The 2,500-nt window shown below is 46.4% G+C and overlaps 1 protein-coding gene across 5 annotated transcripts in view; it reads left to right on the plus strand.

The window, feature by feature from the left end:
* The window catches only part of LOC118381802 (partitioning defective 3 homolog B-like), a 414,310-nt gene that overhangs the window by 264,394 nt on the left and 147,416 nt on the right, over positions 1-2,500 (plus strand). For all 5 annotated transcript variants that reach the window (XM_052492713.1, XM_052492715.1, XM_052492714.1 and 2 more), the window contains one exon: positions 1,728-1,848. In XM_052492713.1, the coding sequence (XP_052348673.1) occupies positions 1,728-1,848 (121 nt within the window). The remainder of the gene's footprint in view (positions 1-1,727; positions 1,849-2,500) is intronic.

The raw sequence follows: 2,500 nt of genomic DNA on the forward strand, positions 1-2,500 counted from the left end.
TCTATAGAGATGTCTTCATGGAGGCTAGGCCTACTCAGAGCCTAGTGTGGTCCATGGTCTATAGAGATGTCTTCATGGAGGTTAGGCCTACTCAGAGCCTAGATGGTCTATAGAGATGTCTTCATGGAGGCTAGGCCTACTCAGAGCCTAGATGGTCTATAGAGATGTCTTCATGGAGGCTAGGCCTACTCAGAGCCTAGATGGTCTATATAGATGTCTTCATGGAGGCTTGGCCTACTCAGAGCCTAGATGGTCTATAGAGATGTCTTCATGGAGGCTAGGCCTACTCAGAGCCTAGATGGTCTATAGAGATGTCTTCATGGAGGCTAGGCCTACTCAGAGCCTAGATGGTCTATAGAGATGTCTTCATGTCTTCATGGAGGTTAGGTCTACTCAAAGCCTAGATGGTCTATAGAGATGTCTTCATGGAGGCTTGGCCTACTCAGAGCCTAGTGTGGTCCATGGTCTATAGAGATGTCTTCATGGAGGTTAGGCCTACTCAGAGCCTAGATGGTCTATAGAGATGTCTTCATGGAGGCTTGGCCTACTCAGAGCCTAGTGTGGTCCATGGTCTATAGAGATGTCTTCATGTCTTCATGGAGGCTAGGCCTACTCAGAGCAGGACCCATCTCAGTGAACAGGACATGACCCATCTCAGTGAACAGGACAGGACCCATCTCAGTGAACAGAACAGGACCCATCTCAGTGAACAGGACAGGACCCATCTCAGTGAACAGAACAGGACCCATCTCAGTGAACAGGACAGGACCCATCTCAGTGAACAGGACAGGACCCATTTCAGTGAACAGGACAGGACCCATCTCAGTGAACAGGACAGGACCCATCTCAGTGAACAGGACATGACCCATCTCAGTGAACAGGACATGACCCATCTCAGTGAACAGAACAGGACCCATCTCAGTGAACAGGACATGACCCATCTCAGTGAACAGAACAGGACCCATCTCAGTGAACAGGACAGGACCCATCTCAGTGAACAGAACAGGACCCATCTCAGTGAACAGGACAGGACCCATCTCAGTGAACAGGACAGGACCCATTTCAGTGAACAGGACAGGACCCATCTCAGTGAACAGGACATGACCCATTTCAGTGAACAGGACAGGACCCATCTCAGTGAACAGGACAGGACCCATCTCAGTGAACAGGACAGGACCCATTTCAGTGAACAGGACAGGACCCATCTCAGTGAACAGGACAGGACCCATTTCAGTGAACAGGACAGGACCCATCTCAGTGAACAGGACATGACCCATTTCAGTGAACAGGACAGGACCCATCTCAGTGAACAGGACAGGACCCATCTCAGTGAACAGGACAGGACAGTGAGCGTGTGACCACAATAACACACTAGTTGTTTGTCCAGACCTTTTGAGTCTGGAAGAAAGGTGTATATTTTACAATGGTTTAACGGTTTAGGATTTTTCTCCTGTATAGATCTGTTCAGTGTCTGGTCTCTTATTTTGGTCAGAACACTCACCGGCTTTGTTAATGTTGTTGCTGGAGAGTTTAAAACATATATATATATATTTCTGTCATATCACATTCACATGACCTTCCGGTTACTAGTCCAACGCTCTAACCACTAGGCTACGCTGCCGTCATATCACAGTCACATGACCCTGATTTGAAATACGGTGTGAAGCTCTATCTCCATCTCATGATCATGATGTTAATCGTGGCAGTATGATTCCTCTCTCTGACAGGATCCATTTGTCCCTTCGAACCAGTCTTTTGATGCCTCTGTCAGCTGCCCAGCCAGATCAGCTAACAACTCAGCAGCCCAGCTGCCTGTGGTCAACAACGTCATCTATGAGAGATCTAATGGTGAGTTAGCACATACCTGTGCTACTTAGCGTGCTAGCACATAGCATGTACACGTTAGCATGTTTACTGTATATCTGACACTGTGCTGGTTAGCATGCTAGCACATAGCATGTACATGTTAGCATGTCTAATGTATATCTGACTCTGTGCTACTGTCAGCATTTTATCCCTCTTCTTCGTCTTTCACGTTTACATTAGTTATATATAGCTACAATACCTAGCTTCCTTACCGAGCTACAATACCTAGCTTCCTTACCTAGCTACAATACCTAGCTACAATACCTAGCTTCCTTACCTAGCTACAATACCTAGCTTCCTTACCTAGCTACAATACCTAGCTTCCTTACCTAGCTACAATACCTAGCTTCCTTACCTAGCTACAATACCTAGCTTCCTTACCTAGCTACAATACCTAGCTTCCTTACCTAGCTTCAATACCTAGCTACAATACCTAGCTACCTTTCCTAGCTACAATACCTAGCTACCTTTACCTAGCTACCTTACCTAGCAACAATACCTAGCTACCCTACCTAGCTACAATACCTAGCTACCTTTCCTAGCTACATTTACCTAGCTACAATACCTAGCTACCTTACCTATCTACCTTACCTAGCTACATTTACCTAGCTACAATACCTAGCTACCCTACCTA

This window comes from Oncorhynchus keta, chromosome 34 (assembly GCF_023373465.1).
Source record: "Oncorhynchus keta strain PuntledgeMale-10-30-2019 chromosome 34, Oket_V2, whole genome shotgun sequence".
Lineage (NCBI taxonomy): Eukaryota > Metazoa > Chordata > Actinopteri > Salmoniformes > Salmonidae > Oncorhynchus > Oncorhynchus keta.